The sequence below is a fragment of the Crocodylus siamensis genome, chromosome 10, assembly GCF_052110815.1.
Source record: "Crocodylus siamensis isolate JL-2025a chromosome 10, ASM5211081v1, whole genome shotgun sequence".
Lineage (NCBI taxonomy): Eukaryota > Metazoa > Chordata > Crocodylia > Crocodylidae > Crocodylus > Crocodylus siamensis.
The window spans coordinates 6619820-6639603 of record NC_143404.1 but is presented as its reverse complement, the minus strand read 5'-3'; the positions used below and the strand labels follow the sequence as shown (position 1 = coordinate 6639603).

The 19784-nt window shown below is 45.5% G+C and overlaps 1 protein-coding gene across 1 annotated transcript in view; it reads right to left on the bottom strand.

Annotated features, from left to right (window-relative positions):
- Positions 1–19784, bottom strand: part of COL23A1 (collagen type XXIII alpha 1 chain) — a 317718-nt gene that overhangs the window by 45317 nt on the left and 252617 nt on the right. Inside the window, exons 6-7 of the mRNA XM_090021020.1 lie at positions 2248–2274; positions 74–100 (exon numbers count right to left, since the gene is read on the bottom strand). Coding sequence (XP_089877146.1) covers positions 74–100; positions 2248–2274 — 54 coding nt within the window. The remainder of the gene's footprint in view (positions 1–73; positions 101–2247; positions 2275–19784) is intronic.

Below are 19784 nucleotides of genomic sequence, written 5' to 3'. Positions count from 1 at the left end.
GCGATGACACACTTATCTGCTAACCCTCTCAGCAGGGTTTGGGAGAGAGGTTTTAGAGAGCTTAACTTTGTACCTTTTCCCCTTTTGGTCCTGGAGGTCCCTGTAAACATAAAAATAAGTAACTAGCACAGGCATTGGCAGATGTATTCCTGTTACAACATTCCTGCTTAACAACCAGGATTAAAAGAATTAATCCTCCCAACCCACAATCTCCTCTACATTTCTCCTCTTGAAGTTAAGGTACAAGCTATTTTACCCAAAAGGGACAGGTCTAAGACACATCAGTGAAATCGTACGTTTCCTCTTGACATAGAGGACCCCAAAAGTCAAAGAGAAAAAAAAAAGTACCATCAGCCAACATCCAAAGGACACATGACATCAACTGGATACAAGGCATTTCTTGAACTATTAAATCACTTCTAGAAACACATGCATGGCGTATCATTACAACCATGCTATGCCCAATAACACATCTGTTTGAAATAAATAAGGAGGACGGGGCACTTTCCTTGGCCAATTTGCTGATGTCATGTTTCTTCCAAGGAGACAGGAAAGAGGAGATACGGTACAGCCTCAAAGAGCAGCCATGGAATGTGCTTTGATGCGCTTGTCAGACAAGGCCCAAAATGCAGCAGTGATATTGTATTTTGTATTCAGCACAAGTAATGGTGGATGGCAGGAAATGCCATATGCTGAAGCAACAGCCTATGCAATAGAGCATGGGTCGGAGGCAGAAGGTCAGGACGGACCCTTGCTTCAAGACTGGCCGTGGGTGACACTCTTGGCCCTTGCTTTTCATGAGAAGAGGTCTTTCATCCTGGTTTGAATCTGGCCATTTGAAGAGCTGGACTTTGCTTTTTCCCTGCCTTATTTTTTAAAATCAGTCTATATTCAACTTTGTGCACAAAGTCTCCTGTGTATATGGATGTCAGGGAGAAGTGAGCATTAAACATCTAGCCTGTAACTCTTTTCAGAAGATCCCATTCCTCAAATTTTTAAAATAGGGATGGAAAACATAGGAGAACTGGTTCTCTTGTGAAATTTCTTTCTTTAATATTTCTCCATTTGGGAGGGCCAAAAAAGACTGACTGATTGACTCTCTTTCTCTCTGTGACTATAAAATATACATGTAGGAAACACCAACTTTTTCAAATGATTAAAAAAAGTTCAGTTCATATTCAGTTTGAATGCTGGGTAGAGACCCCTTGACTGGATGGTTGATCATTTTTCTCCTACTACAAAATCAGGCAGCTTCTTTTCAGTGTAGCAATAAAGGTGCAGTGTATCTGCAGCCCTAATGAACCATTCCTGAACTGGCAAGCAACAAATGGCTAGAGTAGCTTTTCAGTCAAAATTACTGGAGAAGCCTCTGCTCGCTCTCTCAGTAGGAAACAGAGCTGCTCTGAGACTATCATTTGAGAAGGGTCCACATGGTGCCCTCTAGTGAATATGGAGGGAAATGTGATATAAAAGCAAACTGCAAAATAAGTAGATGCACAAATAGCAGTTCTGGAGTAAATATCCTCTATGATGAGGTCCCATCTAGCGACCAGGATTTTAGGCAGATCTGCTCACTTGTGACTGCAGTGTTTCCCTACTCTTTGCCTTGCTGGTACCCAGCTAAGAGGCAGCCCTCGGTTCTGCATCAGCAGCGTTACTTCCTCAGTTCCATTTGAAGGACAATCCCTTGCACCTGTGCTAAGTCAGGGACTGCAACAAGGCTCTTCACATGCTCCCAAGGGTAGAACTTGGCACATCTTTACAGAGCTGGTGTGGAGAGAGGAAAGGGCCCAGCTTAAGTTCATGGGGCAGTTAGGAAAGCACTTCTGTTCACTTGCAAGTGAGCAACACTGGATGCAAAAAACCCCAAAGCCATGCAACTCCCAAATGCCAATGCTACAATCACCTTTCAGAGTAAAAACACCCATAAAGGCCCCAACATTGCCAACATCTTATCAATAGACTTGTCGTTACATACTATGATTAGTTCTGCTAGAGACAGCAGGGTCCCACATGGGTGCTGCGGTGCACCTGGATGATGATGCCCACCCACAGGATAGTAAATCAGACTGCCCCAATGACTTCTTTCCCACGGGTAAGTCAGTGTGTGCTAGAAATCACACAGCAACCTTGTCTCATGCATAGTTGTATCACAGATCATCATAACTGTGTTGGAATTGTGCTTCTCTCTCATGAAGCAAGTAGAAATACACCCATGGCACACTTGACACTTAGAGCTCTACTTACAGGCTTGCCATCCAGACCAAGAGGCCCCTAAAAAAGAGAGAAAAGCAAGGATACTGTATTAGAAAAACAGGACTAAGTCACAAACACAACAGTTTTAGTCATGTTCTAAGAAACACGCTAATTAAGACAGAGGATATATTGGTTAAATTTCTCTCTCAGACCAATAAGAGTATGGTAAGAGAGGACAATCAGTGTTGTCAAGTGACAGGGAAAGTGGAAAGGCGCGTAAAAGGAAACAAAAGGCTTAGTGGGAAGAATATGTTGCTACTTTTTTGGCACAGTGCACAGATCTCTCTGGGAATTTCAGGCTCTCAGAGGCCATGAGCAGAATGTGCTTGGCTAGGGGAGGTACGCCAGGATGCAGGACAGACCCCACAAGTGACTGGAATTTTTTAAGCTTTGTTAAAGCTTTTATACCCAAGTCTTATTGGGCATGCACCGTCCTGAATGCAGGAGACGGACTCCCACAAAGCGTGCCGAGAATCCTGTAGTTAGGAGCAGGATGGCACCTTGGGCCCCTATTCTGCAGAGGTCTACGCACACATTCAGCTCCTCTCACTACAGTGGTCCTAGAAATTTAGGTAGCTACACAAATGCCTACAGAACCTGGGCCTTAGCAATTCTAATTATCCATTAAATCCGCCCATTTTAGGGTTCCCAGAGGAAATGTGGTAAGTACTCTGGGACATGCAGATCTATTTACTATCGATTCCTGGGAAGCAATCTTTGTTCTGTACCTAGCCATTGTAAACCACTAAACCAGGGGTGGGCAATTATTTTGGGTGGAGGGCCGCTTACTGAGTTTTGGCAAGCCATCAAGGGCTGCATGACAGGCAGCCGGGGCAGATAATTATTAATTTTCTAAATTTTTTTAGGGGCCCCACAGGCTGGATAGAATAGCGTGGTGGGCTGCATCTGGCCCACAGGCTGCATTTTGCCCACCCCTGCATTAAATGTATTGGGCTAGCCCACGGCTGTAAAGCAAGATGCTCAGGGAAGAGGGAAATGTAAGTGTTGGGAGGACAGTGGTTGTCCCGTGCACAAGACTAGTGCTACCCTTCCTAACAACCCATGCAAAGCCTTTGGCTCTTGGTCAGCTACTTCTCAATAAGAATAGTTCAATAGCTCAAACCCAGAAAACATCAATGCACCTTAAATATCTGCCTAAGTTTCAGCATGTTCTTTATTGGATAATAATGGAAGTAAGCATGGTCTGAACTGTTTTGCTGAACCAGGGCCTTTGATTTTAGCCAACTGTGCTTTGGAGAATAGCTACAACAGTGGTGAGGCCTCATCTAACTCTTCAGCAGAGCTATCTGCTAGCAATGGATGTCTGGTATGGCTCAGCCCTTCTTCAGTGCTGGTGAGCAGATGTCACTGAATCATGTAAGAAACCCAACAACTAGACCTTGACGCAAACACTTTGAGCCACATACTGATAAAAACAAAGTTGGAAAATGTCATTTGTGTCTTCAAACATGTGATTTTGATCTTGGGTATGTTCTCAGCCCTGAATAGGATGTAGCTTTGTGTCATCTTGTAAATTAAGGGCAAGAATCACAGCGTTATACCTTAGAGCCAGCACTCTTTTCTTTCTCAGATTTGCACATCATGGCTACATGTGTATAACATATGGTTCATCTGCCAGCATCTCTCTATAAACACACGGGGCTGAAAACTGCTCTCACATTACAGTGATGTAAATCTGGAGTTACTACTAAAGCAAACATAATTTGGACCGGTGTATTACACAACAAGATGTACTCAAGTTGTTCCATGTTTTCTAAATGAAACATTAGGGTAAAGATTTAGTTCTGCTCAAAGTCTTCTGTTGATGCAGTTAAGGCAGGGGGGTGGGGGAGATGAAAACTGAGCAAGAGGATCTCATGGATTGCATTTAAAAAAGTCTCCACCCGGCTGGCTGTTCCAAATATTAGTTTGCAGCAGCTGCAGAGATGTAGCATGAAAAGTTTGGAATAGGAACAATTGTGTTAGGAAAATGTGTTAAAACAGATGATGAAGTGCTGTGCCTCTATTACTGGTTATCAGATTAATTAAATCATTCCTAGAGCAGTTTACCAGAAACAAGGGCCAATCCTTACATACATAATAATTCTAAAGTGGCTTATAATGTCCTCTACTGACATTTTTTTAATCTCCCCCTCCCCCACCCCAATCAAGTTCATCTAAAGATATGTGATTGGCACCAATTGTTAATATAAGTGACTAAATTGCCTCTAAGTTTACAGACTTGTGGACTGGATCAAAAGCTTTCCCACCTTCAAAAATCACATTCTCTGTACTTTACTCCAGCCCCTTTTCTAACCCAAGCTGTTCAGATCTATTTGAAAGAATCACCTACAAGTGCTACACATTGATTTTTCTCTGGGAATTCAAAGGAGATGCGTGTCAAAGTACCAGCAGCTTTGTTCTCACATTCATGTACTTTAGAGAGATCTATACAAAGTGAGATTCTATTTTGCCTTTATGATAAATACACAAATTGTGGGTTTTCTATGATGTTTTAATCTTGTCAGAATAATATTATCCAGTGGTTCTTCCTTTTTTTTTGTTGTTTTTTAGGGCATGAAAGGTAAGCAGACAAGCGAGAAGAATTCCTATAGCATGCTGAGCTAGTTTTAGTTTGGTAAGCAAATATAAAGCAAATACGGAAACTGGAGCCAATTCCAGTTTTCAAAATATAACAAAACAAAGCCTCAAGGATTTAAGGATGGGGAAAAAAATCATTTAAAATCCAAGTCCAGCTGCTTTTACTTTGCTATTTTGTACCAATGCACAAAGTGGCATCCAGAAAGGAGAACAATACCTTTCTCAAGGTTAGCATTTGAAGGAAGTTGTTTAATAGCCAATATATGACAAAAGCCAGCTCAGACCAGATTTTCAAAAGGATCTTCATCTGAACCATTACATTTGAGCAGTCAAGATGATGCAGGCCTCACAACTGAGGTTTTCAAAATCCAATTATTTGTACCACCCAAATCCATGGGTGGGTAAGGGGGGACAAGGCATTAATTGAGTTAAAGTGAGTTTACACTTTATCCAGACAACTGCCCAAGCAAAGATGAAAGTTTATTGGGTCTAAAAACCGTACATGCCAATTAATAGGCAGCTTCTGAAAATGTGGTTTGCCTTGTCTAAGCTTTGAATTATCAAAAGCATCCGCATGCTGCCACTGTTAGCACATGCAAATGTGACTTCTACGCTAGGTACTTTGAGACTGAGCCTTTAGCTGGACTTCTAGGTAGTTTAAAAACAAAATGCTCCCCTCTTTGTGAGGCGAGACTCACCCTTCAGTACAACAAGCCCAAAGTCCAAGCACCATTCCTGTCCTATTAAATTTGGCAGGGCTTTGGCTGGGGACACTCTCTCTGTATGACAACCCATTTGAAACTTGGACAGTTGAGACTAATGACACTTGGGGAGCAATCCTCCAGATTCGGAGTGACACGTTTCTGCATCTGTTCGATTCAAGGGAACCTTCTCGAAGCCTTCAGGTTTGCAGCATCACAAGTAGTTTGAGAGGAGATGGATTAGGGAACAGAGGCAGGCAACACAGGTCAGAGGTAAATGGCAGAATTACCACTAAGCGGTACCTGCATGTGCACAGACCCGCTGGAGAAACTGGGAACCAGCCTGCTCTGTCAAAGCATGCTTCCTTATATTTTGAACATTAAGTATAGAATATAGTAAAACAACATGCAGGATTTGAGCTGCAGTGTGTACTAGGCCCCTAAATGTTGGCTCCATGACTACTTTTGGCATGTGGCATTTCAATGCCAGAGGATGCTGCTTTATTCATACATGTTCTGAAACAAGAAAAAATTGGCCATTTTGCCATTCAAAATGGGGAGGCAGAGAGCGTTTAAACAGCACTTCATTTCTCCTCCTCTCCCCCAACATGCACAAAGGATGAATGCCTGCCTCATAGGCCAGGTCTAGGTCTATGAACCATTTCAATCCTTCAGCAAGCACAGAAGTGGCACCGAAGTCTTGTTGCTCTGGACAAGGATGACTTTTCCCCAGACACTGAATTGCTCAGATAAGTGCACCAAGTGACAGAAGCATCAGGGTACTGCAGTATTTCGGCATCAAAACACAATAATGAATGCGTTGAACAATAATGAATATGTTTGTCAGCTGGCTCCCAAACACTCTTCTTCCCTGGCTCCTTGCACTCTGACAGCGTCCGAGGAAATACAGTGTGGTCTTACCCTGCAGCTAGCAAAGTGGAGGTAGCGTATCACTAGCAGATGGCTGAAATAAATAAATTAAAAAAAAAAAAAGCCCAAAAATCTATGAGAAGTTTAGGGTTTCCCTTAGTTTGCTAACAAGCAGGTAACGTAGTTTCTGCCCATTAGCAACCAGGAGGTAAGAGCGCAGCTTGATTTCCCAGTGAACAGAAAATCTGTATCACATATGGGCAATGCCACATTTATTGCTTGATTCTTTCCAGTAAGACTGAGGCCACTCCATGCGTTTTCTCTAAAAAAAACCCCAACAACCCAAGATGATAAAAACCAACTCCCCACTGTCTGACTATACTTAGAGCAAGTATAGACAATATCCAAGTTAGCTGGCCTTTTGCCTTTCCACTGCAGTAGCATATTTGCTGGCAGAGATGCGCTTGTGTTAACAACAGTTAGGATTGAAAAAAAAAAAAAGCCAAGAGTAAACAAATGTGGAGATTGCTAAGAGGACGGTTCGCCCGGCCTGGGAGTTTCTCCCAGAGTTAAGTGCTTCCTGCCATGTAGAGCAGGGGGAAATCCTACAGGCAGTTTAAACAAATCCAAACGCATGCATTTTGACCTCTTTCTCTGCAGCTTCGAAATAGGGTGAAACGTGGGATTTCAGCATGAGAACACAGGAGGCGAGAAGCGACTGCTGTTCAAAGGGGCTGGCATCACAAGCTCTCTGGAGCCACGGTCTGTGATGGTCTCAGTGCACTGAGACTGGTTCCAGAAACAGGATTACAAGCTAAACTTTTGCTGGTGTAACTGGATTTGTTGCAAGTGTGATGCTTTAGGACATTTTCATACTGACAAAAAGCATTACGGGTGGCACAATTCCACTCATTCTACTGATTGCTTTGGGAAACTGATATAAACTCTTCCAGCAAAACAACTCATATCCTGGTATAAGCTGCTTTGCCTGTAAGGGATTTGGCAGATTTACCAGCTAAACTTTTGATAGCAGACCCCTGGCTTCAATGAGCAGGCTTAATAGTGAATAGCCCTAATACCAGCAGACATACTTGTAAGATGACCGATACCTTGTCCTGCAAAACCAATGCACTGGTTCTTCCGTCTTCTTCCTGCAAGAGCGTAAGTGTAGCCTGCTTGCCAGTATGCCTGCCATGGCCATGCTGGAATCATTATCTGTCATTCAGCATATTAGCAAAAAATATCGAAGATTTTCCTAAGACATGGGTTTTACTTATGAAATGAATAATACCAGAAATTGCCTAATGCCACAGCATGACCATTAAGTATGTGCTTAAATGCAATTATTGCAAGAATCAATTCCCAAAAGCCCCCATGAAAAGGGATTCACAAACAAACTAACAGACAAAATCCACGGAGTTAGGGCATGCCGAGTAGGGAGTTCACCTGCAACAGGACTCTCCATGTCTCTAACCTGGATCCTACCAGCAATGGCCATAGTTAAACTTTGCACATTGCTGCAGCGACTATGGTTGTAGCGGCAATATGGAATGAGACCACTTCCCTGCAAAGTGGGAGGAAAGCCCCGCTCTGCACTTATTTTGCCAGTATAGCGTTACTGGTCAGGAGCATGGGAAAAATCACAGTCCCAGTTGATAGAGACATCAGCCAACACCTAAGAGGACCTTTTTTTGCCAGGATCAGGTATTCCGTTCAGTGATCTGGTTATAGCACCTAAATCTCCTTTTGGAGATTTGAGCTTTAATTCCTCTAGGCAGCTTTGGAAATCTTCCCTCAACATATGGCAGCCTGTCATCCTCCTTCAACAGCTGTCCACCGCTACTCAGGAAAACGAACAAGACAATTTGCTAAAGGAAAGCAACTACCACATGCAGAGTTTCAGCACTGGCACAAGACAACAGTGGTGCAAAATGGCAACTCTAATGCCTGAGCATTACACCAGAACCAGTCCTCAATCTTATGCCACCCAGTGTTTGCACTGGGGCTATTGCTTATCTATACGAGCCTGCAAGAGATTAGAGCAAAGGGGTAAAAACATCCTGAGATGGAGACTATTTCTGTCTCTTCAACAAGTCTACAATATTTACGCTGCATTTATGTTCGATAGGCTCCTATACATGAAACAAATCTAGCTTAGCATGCCCTAGGGTTGTGAATTAGGTCTCTAAATGCTCCCATCTGCTCTAAAATTTCACACACAAGGTCTTCATCTAGAAATGAAATTTCATGGCTCCATTTCTTTAACAAATTGGGTTTTGAAGATGATCTGCGCCAAAAACCTAAACGCTGAAAATTACTAGACAGGATGGTTGCACAACTGAAAAAAAAAAGTAATTTACAAAAGAATTGGAGCTTGTCATGTTTCATGTCCATAGATTTGCTTAAAAAAACTTTGGCAGAACAAAATTACAATGTAAGTCATGGCAACTAACTGATTTGGCAGCCAGGGAAGGAGCCCACTCTTCTTCCTAGCATACTTTCTGCAGAAATCAATACAAAGTTTTCATTTTGAGAAACTGCTCTGAGGAGCAGAGTCCCAAAGCAAAGCCTGGCAAATTCCTTCATGGCAGATTTAGCAGGGAAAGTCATGTGGGTTCAACTGTGGGTTCAGGTTTGCTTGTTAACATTTAAATGCATCACAGATTTTCTTGGCTAAGCAAAGATAACTTGTAAATATAAATATTTGCACAACAATAAGATACTCCGTGGGAAATGCAATAGCCTCCAAAATAAAATTAGCCTTTGCTTAGCAGTGCTTCAGTTTTAAAATGAAAGCCCAGAGCACAGCAGATGCTGTACAGTTAGCTAGTTGGCATGGCTTGTTTGCAGAGGGCCCAACTGCCCGCACCCCCAGACAGCAACATCAGCATGGAGTCCCATGGATCTCTTTGCAAGGCCAGGTGTCATGGAGAGATGCGACAGCCTGTAGGCAACTCTAATGTGCATCAACTTGCTCGACAGGCTTTATAATGAGGATAGCATATTCTGGTCCCTTCCCTTCCTGAAATTCCCACTACGCTGAGAGCCGGCGGGTGGGTTAGATCAGCTGAGGGTCCTCATACAAGATACTGCTCCACCCCAAACAAGGCCTTAGCGTGGGTTGAGTTGAGCTTTAGTGTCCAAAGCATTTTTCAGTGCCACAGAAACCTTACTTCGTATTACCTCACCTCCCTCTACTTGGGTATAACCTCCAGAGATGCAACCGAGTGACGCGCAGACCTCTGGCACTTCAAGCCGGCAAGGGGAACCATTCGTGTGAAAAGAACCAACAGGTGAGGCCCAAGGGGGAGTTTTAGTGCAAAGGTTTTGGAGCTGGTTGCAGTCCCAATGCAACATGAAGCAGGACATGGGTGGACAAATGGCCAGACGCCAGCCAGTACCCACAATTAATGCCTCATTGCCAGGACTCTCTCTGCTCCGTCAGTTCATTAAGCCCAAAGATTTATGTCCCTCATATTACTGCACTGGTGCTTAACAAGCACACCATGCTGCTCTGCCGAACAGCTCCAGGAAGGCATTTCTGCTCCAGCCATTGAGGAGAAGGATTTGGATCAATCAGCTTGGGGGTTCATTTCTCCACCTGAAAGGAAAGTGAGTGATCATGGAACAAGGTGCTAAGTAGCACAGTAGAGGTGTATTTAACCCAGCAAACTACTGGTGAGGAAGGGACTTGACATTTGTGAGGTTTGCCTGAACCTTTGCCCAGACGACTGCAGGGGGCAGTGACGATAATTAACACAAATTGCTCTCCTTCAGAGGTGGCCCTTGAAATAAAGCCCCCCATGGGAAGTCAGTGCTTTCCATACGGTCTGCAGCTCCAAAGGAAGTTCCGCATTACTCCTCCGAACTTGCTTGCTTCAGCAGACTGCCTGTAGGTGGCATCAAATAATACCTTACCCAGTGAAAAATGGGATGTTTCCTTTCACTACCCCAGTAATTGCCGTGAGCAGCAAGCCAATTTATTACAACCAATTCCAGGGGTGCTTCAGCGTTGCTTTGATTTTATGACTCTGCTTTTATTTCAAGCCAACTAGAGTTAGAGAAACAATCGCCTTGATAGTCGTTCCTTTAATCTGGAAGGGAAGGTGCAGATTGATGAATCGGGTCCTTTTTTCTTATTCCCTGGTTGATGCTCTTGTGCATAGAGTCAAAGACGGCCTCGAAACCAGCTGACATGCTGCAGGTCCCTGGGAAGCATGTGGCAAGGACAAGTTCCATGAAACCCATCCCTTGGATCCCATGAAATCCTGCAATACCACCTGACCCAGTGCAGGAAGAAATCCAGACAAGTACATTAAACTCCAGTGTCATACACAGAAGGCGCCAGAGACGGCTCTGGTAACATGGGAATCTTAAAATCCCTGGAGGTTGTTCCCCAGCATATTGCAGCTGGTGGAGGAGTCCTACTCAACACCAGAAGTAGGTGGTTGTTCAATGAATGATCTCCACACAGAGACACCATGGAAATGACATCTAGCACCTCCCTGAGAATGGAGACTTCTGTGTTAATAGGCTCAAGTTAATGTTTCCTGATCGTGTTCCCAGGAGCAAGAAGTGCCCAGACTGCCGGGCAGTTTGTAGCAATTCCTTGATGGAAACAGAGCAGAAAGTAACAGCAATTTGCTAGGAACTCGAGCCATAATGCTAAACAGACGGCAGCACTCTGGAACAAGCCCAGCCAGGCCAGTTGCAGGGGTCGCGCTATTTAACACAGGACAGCTAGTCCAAGTGCAGCTAGAGGTCTACCTTGCAGCCTCGCACTCTGTTGCAGGAAGTGTCACTCAAAAAAAGCGGTTTACAATAAAGGCCACGAGGTGCCTTTAACAGATGGAAGTGAGAGTTTGGATACGGCTTGATCTTCTACTGTTTCCTGAACCCTGCCTTTGCATCTTTACTGCGAGCTCCATGTCGATCCCCCCACCAAAACTACTCCCAGAAGTCGGTCTTGGAGCAACCCTAGTTCTCATGACACTTGCCCAGCACCTTTTGCTCTTGCAGCAGCTGAGTTACGAGTGAAATGCTTCTGTACACAGCGTTTAGCTGCCTTCCACTCATTCACATCATTTTCCCATTATTGCTTGGTTGGGTGCATCTTTCAAAAGCATCTGGAAGGAGAATGCAAAATAGCCCAAAGGTAGTGACAGGACTCAAGCTGATAGCAAGAGCTCCTGTATAGGACAGGAAGGAGGAGAGGTTGGATACTGTGAAAGAGACGCTGATCAGGACTAGGCCTGGCAGTTAGTTTTGACATATTCCATGTAAAGAGTGTTTCTGTAAGGATACTTTACTACAACTGGTCATCCAGACACAGTTTATATTAAAAATACTATGAAAAAAAGAGAATACAACCAACAGAACTGCCCAGACTGCTTGCTTCCCCTTCTAAACACAGGGCCGTGTCGTAATGCAGGTAAAGGTCTTATTAACAGGGTCTAAAATCACGCACATGAGTTACTTTACCTACCGCTGAAGTAAACAGAACAAGCTGTGCGAGTAACGATCTTCCAATGGGGGCTTGCAGCATTACGAACTACAGTAAAGGATATGACACCATAACAAGAGCCTTAATATTTCAAAGACAGATGCAGGTTAGAGGAGACACCACACATGTGGTGTCTTAAAATGCTGAAGAGTTAAGCAGCTGCCCGGTGTCCTGTTCTGTGCGCGGGATGAATGGTGGCTATACAGTACCTGCAGCACTCCAGTATTGGACAAGCACTTGCATCCTGAACGGGCCTCCCTCAGTGCTCTAGTGAGATCTTGAGTTATTAGGACAGAGTGATTATTGCACAGATGTTGACAATCCATCAAATTTATCAGGCTGTCATGTTTTGAATAGCTTCTGAATCCCCCACTATGAGCAGTTCCTTGTGTCACTGTGTGTGTTGTGTTTCCAAGAGCTTAGCTAATCACATTGCTGGGAGCACTGGCTTTCTTGGGCTACTAATAATGACCACAGTCAGGACTAGGGGCTTCCAGTAAAGGTTTGTTCCTTGGCATCTGGTATTAATTTCTTGTAGACCAGCCTGTCTGCATTAACGCATTTATGAGGCTTGCATAAATGGCTTACGTGTGCTGAGTTATCTACAACAACCAAAATGTCTAATAGCTCAGGAAGAAAACTCAGTTGCCTGTGGTCAGCATTGAAAGCTGCCACCAGTTCCATTATGGAGTTTTTTTACCAGTTAAAGAATGGATTCCTCTTTTGCATTCAGCCCTTGCCGCTCTGAGATATCCGTGGTCAAACAACACTGCGCTTCAATTTCTTTCTTTAAAATAAATTAACAACAGAATTTCCCATCCTCGTGTGCGGTGTTCCTGTTGCATCTCTACACAGAGACCAACCAAATTGAGTGGAACCACTCCAGATTTATCACAGCACAGCCAAGAGCAGACTTGAGTGCATTACATGGATCCTTTAAAAACGATTATGTTTTTAAGCCATCAACTTAGGTTCAGTTACAGCTTGTCAGATTGATCACAACCTTAATGGAACGGCCTTTCCCGATGAAGCGGGGGTCCGGGAACACACCTGAGCAGGCAGGTTTTACTGGGTGGTTATTCACGGGATGGGAGCAGTGCCACATGGAACGGAAGCACTGAATTAAGTCTTTTTGCTTCGTCTAGCACGACGGAGGCCTGATTTGCAAGTAGGGCTCTTAGGTACAAATAATAAACACTGGCAAGCAGCTTTTTTTAATGGTTTTGGGCATCATCAGTTTGTTCCATCAACATAAGTGTTTTTTAAGACCCAGCTAGACAAAGCCTTGCCTTGGATGACCTAGTTGGGGATATTTCTGCTTTGAGCAGGGGGTTGCACTAGGTGACCTCCTGAGGTCCTTTCCAACCCTTGTTTTCTATGCCTCGAAGTACTGGCTTTTCAAAATGAAGGTGGTTACTATAAAGGCTTGAGGTATTGCAGCAGTTTGGGGAAGGCAGCTGAATTTTTACATGTCCCTTTACTCTCATTCCTTGAGTTTACGCTTCAGCGAATTGGGGTTTAATTGGCCACGCTTGAGAACCGTCCCCCTCTGCTCGTTCCCAAGAAGGCCCATCAAGGTAAAAAACCAAGGAACAATTTTCTCTGGGCTCCCGCCTGCAACTCAAAACCAGGCTTACGCTCAGATGGACACCACCCATGTGCAACTATGAAGACTCACTAACATACAAGGAAGGCTTATGAAAACCAGCGAACTCCGCTTTCATGCCCCCTTTTTTTTTTTTTTTGGTAGTTCTCTCCCCAGCTCTCTCTTGACCCTGGTATGAAGCAGCTTCTTTGTTCTTTAATACATCTCATCTGGGTGAGGTCACACTCCTCTGCTTGGGACCTCCCTGTTATTGCTGCACGATGATTAGGATGTCACGGAAGAGTTGCTGCAGGTCAGGAACGAGCAGGAGAGGCCAATGGAAGACCTCTGAGAAAAGCTCCAGATCTCAAAGGTCCATTGCAACGAAGGGAAAACTCCAGTCCAACAGCAAGTGAACTACTGTATCAAGGGAATCATTTCCTAGTACCAGTGAGAGGCTCAAATCCAGCGTCAGCACTGAACCCCTATCCAGAGAGGGGCTGATGCTTCTCAAGTTTGCCTCTAAATCTTGGCTCAGCCTGGATCCTTTGTACTGGTTCTGCTCTTCATGGACAGAGAAAGCCAGGGTTTGGGGTCCTACCCATTTCTTCTCACGACTTTGGGGGGCTTTTCACAGGGGAGGGAAGGAGCACATTTTCCAAGTGACATCTGTGGTTCTCTGATAAAGCAGAACGCTTTGCTGGTTGCTGGCACTTCGATGTGGCCCACTGCATGGGGACGCCAGTGACCAGGTCTCCTTGCGGGACCAAGCCCTGCAGTTGGTCCTCGCTGCTAGAGTCCTGGGACGCATTTCCAAATCAGTAACCCCAGCACCCTGCTTGGGCAGAGGTGGAGTCGTCTGAAAGACTCTTCGGCCAGCAGCTTCTTCCGCTCCCCAGGAGCAGGACTGGGACTGCAGGGGCCATGTGGTCAGGCTGCCACGGCACAAAGTTGGGGGTGGAGGGAGAGCACAGCAGCCTGGGGGCAGTTTCTTTGCATGGGGTCTCACCCTTTCTAAATGCTGTAGCCTCTCACCCCCAGCTCCCTGGGGAACAATGCCCTAGAGAGCTTCCCTACCCGTCCGTCTAGCCTGCTCTGGAGGTTTCCAAGCCTCTTGGCCAGAGTTCACGTCATTTGCCCTGATATAGTCCCCAGCCCCAGAGCACTGTGCCAGGAGACACTGATGGGTACAATCTGCTGCTAAAAGCATCAAGCAGCCAGGGTTCATTTCTTCCATTTGAATTCATTAAACAGTTAATAATGGGAAGGTTTGACTGCATTGAAAGGTTAGCTGGAAAGGTCTGCATGGAAGATTGCTCCTGCATCTGGTCTTCATTTTCTCTCTCCTCTCTCCCCAGATGAGGCTGTCTGCACTGCCACGGTGAGCGATAGAAAGCACCCCCTGCCCTGGCTTTCTTTAAAGCCGATCTGTATATTTCTATTTTGGCTTTATGAGGACAAATTCCCACCAACAAGCAGATTTCTGGGCAGCTTATCAAATCAACAGCAACTGCTCCACGCATCAGGAACTTGCTAAGCTCCCAAATCAAGGGCAACGGAGCTGAGCAGAGAGGAGGAAGCACCGCAGGCCACATCTTGCCACCCTTCCTCTTCTGCAGCAGTACTTCCTTCCTGGCTTTGGGACTGATGAACCTGGACACCCAACCTTACTGAATCCATGCCCACGGGACGACATTTCAGTCAATTAAGAACCCAGTTTCAGTTCCCTGGGGCCTTGTCCTTTCTGCAGGCATTTATCCTCCGAGAGAAGTTCTGTTCCAATAATCACTTCCGCAAATCCAAAGTCCTGTTCAGGGCCAGAGACCTCACTTTGTGATGAAGTAGAATCTGCTTTGGCAGAGGTGGAAGCAGCAGCTTCCTGATTTTCTAGGACTATTCAATCCAGGCACAGCTGTCAGGTCCTTCCAGTAGACGGCAACAGAAGGGGTGGACCGGGAGGATGAGTCCAGGCTGGTGGTATTCATGTTATGATGCCTCATGTCACCTTCTGCCAGACCCATCACCCCCTCCATGGATACCCTTCTCCATCATTGGCACATCATGGTGACCAACCACAGCACCGTGCACAGTGTTTAATGCTCACTTCGCACAGGGAGACAGGCCTGTTCAAATGTTTTGCAACCTTCTCACTCGGACCTCTGGCCAAAGACCTGATATGCAAGCTGTACATGGAGACCCAAGTGTGATGTTTATACCTAGGTCTATTCAGGCAAGGTTCATTGAGTGGATGTGATATCTTTTATTAGACCAACTGAGTAGTTGAAAAAAACGTTCTTAGCAAGCTTTCAGGCACGGTCGCCCTTCTTCAGGAGCGTCTGCTGGTCTGTCCATGCATGTTTACGACGTGTATTGTGGTGAAGTCTAGCAAAACCCATCATTGATCAGAAGTGCACAGCGCTCAGCACTGAGCAGTTACACTGTGCCGTGGATATAACACCGAGTGCCCAATTACTGCTGACCACATGCTACTTTTCACAACCGTTAGGTTACTTCTGCGCAGAGAAGAATGTGATGGAGTTCAGCATTTTCTTTCTTTTCTGTCCTGAGCCGTTGGTTTTACAGCATTGCTTTCAGCTGTTCCACTCTTAGTGACAGTGGCTGTGGGCATTTACACAATGGCTCACAGCCGCCCCCCACCCTCCCATAAATGGTTCGCATTCAGAGATCTTCGGCTAACGGCTTCATTACGCTCTAAATATTGGTAGTTAACAAGTACAACTTTTCCACAGCCGTGTCTTACTCTGATGTGTGCATGTTGTTATTAAGAGCTGGGTTTTGAATCTCTACTTTTCTTTTGCGTTAAATACACTTTGCTTTCTCTCACTCAGGGCACAATTCTCGCATACTGTGTCCGAAACAGCACAGTCGGCTCAGGTGTTACTGAGAATGTATCGGAGGACAGAAAAAAAGGGGCAACACCCAAATCCCTGTCCGAGGCTATAGGAGCCCTGTGAGCATTTTGAGCTTTCCTCTCTTTCTAAACGAATGTGTTGTTCTGGTTTCCCCAGCCCCCCTGCTCCTTTCCCCCATCATGGGCAGGCTGGTGCCAGTGAGACTTAGCAGAACCGGCCTTCTGGTCTGCTCCACAAAGCCACTGAAAGGATTTTTTCCGGCTGGCCAGTGGCTGAATACAATGGCTTGCTTTGGTTGGCCCTTGATGGTGTCTATGGCTTGGGTCCTTTCCATCTGCTTTTCACCTCCCCTGTGGATTAACTGCTTAACACCCACTTGCTAGATCCCGTGCTGTGGGGACACTACTCAGAAGGAGTTTAACCCCTGGGAACGGGTTGCACGCAGCTTTGCTGCTGCTGGGCAGCCTGCAGAACGCTAGGGGGCACTTCAAAACTTCAGAAGAAAACCGGCTCCAGGGAGAGAGAGAGCCCAGCCAGCCAGCCGGGACTCTTGCATCCAGGCAGTTCTGGTCCACCAGGCACATACGTCTGGTCCTGGAAAATTAATTTTGAAAAACAAATATCCACCAGCAATGACAGACTTTGCATGCACACCGTGACAAGCAAGGAGCTGCCGTGCCGCTGGGGAGTGAAGCACTTGAGTCTTCCCCGATCCCAGGTGAGGGCAGATAGAGAAGCTGCATGGTGCACTTGCCAGTTCAAAAACACCTTTCCCAGTCCTCTTGCTGTCAACTGTTCATCTCGGCTTGCTCTCAGGGCAGCAGATGCTAGCTTGAGGAGGTCTCAGATACGTCCGTGGAGGATGCTGACTTTCTGCTAACAAGCAAGAGGCCCAGTATTCGAACTAGGGGTGGAGGGAACCCTTATTTTTATAGTGAAACCAATATAAATTCACACTGCCCAAAGGCAGCTTGGGTTCAAATACTGTCCACTTTGAGATGCAAGTACAGCTTTGTTTTAAACTCATCCATTATGGCATTATAGCCAGCAGATGTCCAGAAGATTTGGAAACAGGCAAGTAATTTGCAGCTCCAAGAGGACCCTTTCCTGCCTCTTCACCCAAATAATGTAGCTGAGGGTAAGAGGGTAACTGGAGTCTCCTTCTGATAGTGTGAAGTTGCAAGGTGGTCTTGGGGAGCGGGGGAGGGTGATGTGAACTCCATGCGCTGCCCTGAAGGAGCAGTGCAGCGCAATGTCACGCAGAGGTGGCACGTTGCAAGGTGGGAAGTGTGGTTCATTCGCCATTACATGAAATCCCTGAGCCCGAGCAGCCCGCGCAGGAAGAAACGCAAACTAAACTCACACAAACCATCGCTACCTGGAAAACCTAAAAAGAAAAAATCCATCCCACTGAGACAGGCAAAGCTGTTCTGCCTGGAGTGGAGGGTCGGACTAGAAGACCTCTTGAAGTCCCCTGCAGCTCTGTTTTTCAAAACACAGTGCCTTCGATGCAAATGCATCCTTTCTTGCTCCACCTGCTCCTGCATTCTTATCTCTGGGAGAAGCAATGTGGCAATGGCCTTTAACATGGACTAGATGCCACTAGTCCTGTCCCTGAGGGCCACAGACTTCAGCAGCAAAGCTGTGCTGGTGCCCTTCTCAACTGCTGCTGAAATGCAAAACTATTAACTAGAGCTCAACTAAGCGACTCTGCCTTCAATTCTGGCAGCCCAGTGCTTGCAGCACACACGCTTTGTGGCCAAATTCACTCCCAAGAGATACAGCCTCTGATTCAGCAAAGCACATGAGCATCTGGTTCAAGTTAAACATGCAAGTACTCCATCTGCACTCAGAAAGGCTTCTGCTGCTTAGGCTTAAGCTAACTGATGTCCATATTGACCCTAAATACAGGCCAGTTGTCTGTCTGGTACTATGATAAAATCTAGCCTGGTATAATAAAACGTTAACACCCTCAGTCACATCAGCCAGTATATCTTAGCACTTCCATCCATTCAGTGGATTCGTCCACAGGAAAGCCTATTGGAACATGGTGCACAGCCATTTCTCCATTAAACATATTTGTAAAAAAAAAAAAAAAAAAGATAACTTTGCAGAGCCCAGTCAGTCCTGCTCACAATTCACTTAAAGACATGGTTTCCTGGAACCACGGCAAGTGTTTGAGCTGCACAGCACAAGGAGGAGTGGGCAACTCTCCTACCTCTGCTCTTTTACACTTGATTATTCCCATACAGCAAATCTAACTCCATCATTTTCAAACCGCTTCTAGATTGAAATCGGTTTTATACCAAGTTTCAGCCCCAGGCTCGAGACTTAACTCTCAGGACTGTAACTACGGCAGGCTGATTCTGCATTTTCTGTACACACAACACTGACACTGAAACCAGCGGAAATTTAGGGACAGTCTTTGAATTGTTAATAGCAACTTGAATTACTACGTGCGCAGGAAAGAGTTTTGAACACAACTAAAGGCCTGGTCTATATGTTCTAGGTACTTATATGACCTCCATTATCCCTAAGCAACGTGAATGCACTGCGATCCTTAACACAGGGGTGTTTTGGATAGGAAGTTACCCCCTCTTACTCCAACGAAAAGATGAGGAACCAAGGTACAAATGGATTTAGCCACTTGACCACGGCCATACAAGAAGCTTGTAGCAGACAACCAAGTCTTTCCAAGTCTCAGGCTAGTGCTGCAATCACTGGACCCTCCTTCTCGTCTAATTCTGCAAGCACAGCTCTAAGCACTGAAAACATAAATGAAGATCTACATACCTGCTTTCCTCAACGTGCTGCTCTGATCCCGCTGACTCTCCTGAATAAGGGCCCAAAGCTGTACGAGTTCAACGAGCTTGCTACCAACACAGTTTCAGCCCTGGCTCAGGCAGGGACAGATGGTGGACTGGCAAGTCGCAGGTTTTGTATGACTGGAGGAGGAGTTTTCCTTGGCAAAACCTGATGCGGGCCCAGCCCAGATCTAATCTCATAGTCGCAGACATTAGAGTATAAACAAAGGGGAGAGAGGTACAGGGAGCACATAAAGGGAGAAAACACTCAAACTGTTTCACTTCTTCGGGTACTAGAGAGAAGCCATAGTGTCTCAAGGAGGTCACTGACCTTCTAATCCCTGTCAGTGTAATTAAAATCCAATCAGACCAATGGACTGAGTCTAAGTTCTCCACAATGAAGGGAATGCATCTCGGAGGAGCCAGCGACATAAGGCACAAAGACAGATATTTTCCTACCCCTTGCCATTTTGAGAGACAACACCTGTCTATCAGTTTGGCAAGCGGCACAGGGGAATGATTTTAATTCATGCAAGAAAATCGTTTCCATAGAAAGAGCTACAAAAGGAAGGGGCATTTGCAGTGTTTTCT